This window comes from Nansenia antarctica, assembly GCF_963989245.1.
Source record: "Nansenia antarctica genome assembly, chromosome: 9".
NCBI classification, from domain to species: Eukaryota; Metazoa; Chordata; class Actinopteri; order Argentiniformes; family Microstomatidae; genus Nansenia; species Nansenia antarctica.
The window spans coordinates 18277030-18280021 of record NC_137679.1 but is presented as its reverse complement, the minus strand read 5'-3'; the positions used below and the strand labels follow the sequence as shown (position 1 = coordinate 18280021).

Sequence of the window (2992 nt, the reverse complement as noted above, 5' to 3'; positions counted from 1 at the left end):
GAGTTATGACCAGCCATTTTGAATCAGACAGCTGGTCGACAAAATTGACTCGTCAGATATGACATATTATGCCTGTGATTATAAAATATTACACATCATGTGCATGCTTCTAACCAAAAATGATCCATTATACTTTACCTGTTGGTCTTAACCAACGTGTAATCATCATTTCAACCAATGAGACAAGAGGAGAAGTCACTACTAATTAAAGGAGAAAGGGTTGTCTCTGAGTCTTAAATATATGCAGAACTTTTCTCGTTTCCAGCACTGAAGTTAATCAGCTAGTTCATCCCCTAGTGTGTGTTGGAGACACAGGTCAGCCACCTCTCCAGCCACTTTCTGCAGCACCACGTTCCTGTCTGCAGGGTGCAGCATGGCCCTCAAGCTGGCCCAGAACACCCTGCGCTTCCGCTCCTCCGCCGGCCACTCCAGGTAGGTCTGCTGCTGTAGGAGCGCCCGCAGACGCAGGAACTTCCTGGGCAGGGAGTCGGCAGGGATGGGCTCCAGCAGCACAAACACCAGCGAGTCCTGCGCGCGGTGCTGCGCAAAGAACAGCTCGTAGTTGCACCACTCGCTACGCACAAAGTTCTGAGACAGCACAAACAGAGTCTTGTAGCTCTTCTCCACACAGTTGATGATGTTGTCAATGATCCCCTGGCCGGGAACAAAGTCCCGCTGGTGGACACAGAGGTTGAAGTGCGCCCCCTCCAGGTGGGGTATGAGCTGGGAGTCCACCCAGTGGCTGTCCCTCTGGCTGTAGGAGATGAAGGCGTGGTAGCTGAGGGCGGCGTGCAGCAGTCGCTCCTTCTCCCTCTGCCCCCGGCGCTTCACCCGCAGCCACACCCACAGCATACGCAGATACCAGGCTCCGTCCACAGCATAGAACAACAGTCCCACAGCTGCACACACACACAGGACGGTGGGCAGCGTCACAGCCAGCTGCAGCCAGGGGTCACATGACAACCTCCCTGGGTGGAAGTCACTCAGAGCTCTTCCAGCCAGGTTGGCAGGAGAGGAACACTTGTAGTCAGATGGCCAATCCACCAGTATAGATTTGTTGAAACCGGTCACAAACCAGTACAGATCACAGTCACAGGTGAAAGGGTTGTTTCCTGCTTTGAATTTCCTCAAATTGGGCAGTCCTGTGAATGAGTCTTTGTGGAGGGAGTTGATGTTGTTGTTGTCCAGGTGTAGCTCTTCCAAGGACAGTGAGTGGAGGTTTGGAGGCAGACTGATAATTTTGTTAGAACTCAGAAAAAGAGATTTAAGGTCTTTCAGAACCCAAATGTTATCTTGGCTGAGGCTCCCTATCCTGGTCTGTGAGAGGTTAATGCTTCTGAAGTGAGGAGAGAGGTGATTGAACACAGTGTTCCCTAAGGGGATCTCACTCAGAGACAGGTGTGTGAGGTGAGAGGGCCAAGATGGTGTCTTCTCTAATATGATTCTATTTGCACTCAAATCTAGATACGTCAGACGACTCATCTGGTGGGAGTAGTGGGCGACAGCGTAAAGATCCGTAATCTCGTTTTCTCTCAGAATGAGTTGTCTAAGGGAAGGGTACACTTCAGAACAGTGCCAATCTACCAGGGCATTGTTAGAAAAGTCAAGCACCGTGAGGTTTCGTAGGCTGGAAAACTGCCCACAGGGGGGAAACATCATCCCACAGCCAGACATCCTCACCACCTCCAGATCAGAGACCAGGTTACTACTGATATCAAATCTAGCTGGACCCTTCCCAGGAGAACCACCGTCATAGTCAACATATGAGAAGGCTCGTAGTTTAGCAGTTTTGTTAAATCCTGGGATGTTGTGGATCTGGACCCCCGCTGGAGTGTCTTGTGAGTAGCTTGTGTTCACAAAGGTCAGGGTTTCAGTTGGAGATTGGATGATGTTGCAAATCACAGTGGTCATATGAGAACTTTTTACAGACCAATCTCTGAAGGCAATCTTTCTCAGGCTTGTCATTTGTCTTAGCTCCTCAAACAGGTCCACTGAGAGGTTGCAGAGGTTCGGGTTCACTATGGTCAAATTCACCACGTTGGAACTGTGAAGGTCGTGCAGGATATCCTGCAGCACTCTGGGTGTCTTACAGAAGGCCATGTTCAGGGTCAGCTCCTGCAGTGATGACAGTTGAGATAAAGAACCAGGTTGGTATTGGTCCATCTCGGCCCCAGAGCCCAGCTGCAGGGTCTTTAGAGGTGCTGATTGTAGAGCAGAGAAATCAGCCTTCTTTATAGACGTTACCTGTGGACTTCCAAGAGAGAGGGAGGAGAGACTCTCAAGGCTCCTGAAGCTCGGCCCCAGGCTGTAAGACTCATACAGGTTATCTGACAGGTCTAGGACCCTGAGGTGAGGTAGGGAGCCCAGGTCAGGGATGACAGACAGGGTGTTCGAGGAGAGATTGAGCAGCTGCAGCATGCCGTTGTCCTGGAAGCCGTTGGCTGGGATGGAGCAGAGCCGGTTGTGGCTGAGGCTGAGGATGCAGAGGGCTGGCAGGCTGTGCAGGTGTCCATCCTCCAGGGAAGTGATGCTGTTGGAGGAGAGATCCAAGGCTTGTATGCCTGTTGGCAGGTGGAATGGCACCTGGGCGAGGTTGCGGTGAGAGAGATCTTTGCTGGTGTCTCTGGTGATGGAGCACAACACACCAGGCTCCTGGAGAGGCCCACAGGCCCTCACACCCCCAACCAGCAGCAGCAGCAGCAGAGCCAGGAGAGGAGCAGAGGAGCGTCTTTCCATCCTGACAAACAAGCCTGTGTGTCTAAGCCCTCTGACCAGTCTCTCTCTGCCCTCTTACCTGGCTTTATACTGACACACCACACATCACAGCTGAATCAGGTTAAGGCCACAGACAGGGCAATTTATTACAGGGAAGTAATAAAGCATCACGAGCCATCATATTTGTACTTTGTGCTTTTGTGCTCATGTGAGTGCTTATGTGTACAGTACACTGCTGCTGTCCATGAATGTCCCCTTTGGGGATTCGTAAAGTAAT

The 2992-nt window shown here is 51.3% G+C and overlaps 1 protein-coding gene across 1 annotated transcript; it reads right to left on the bottom strand.

The window, feature by feature from the left end:
- Positions 1-273: 273 nt before the first annotated feature.
- Positions 274-2736, bottom strand: LOC308165425 (toll-like receptor 6; the record flags this gene model as incomplete). Its single annotated transcript, XM_080539581.1, has 1 exon — positions 274-2736. One exon carries the CDS (start codon positions 2734-2736, stop codon positions 274-276), a length of 2463 nt encoding a protein of 820 aa, XP_080395707.1.
- Positions 2737-2992: the final 256 nt, after the last annotated feature.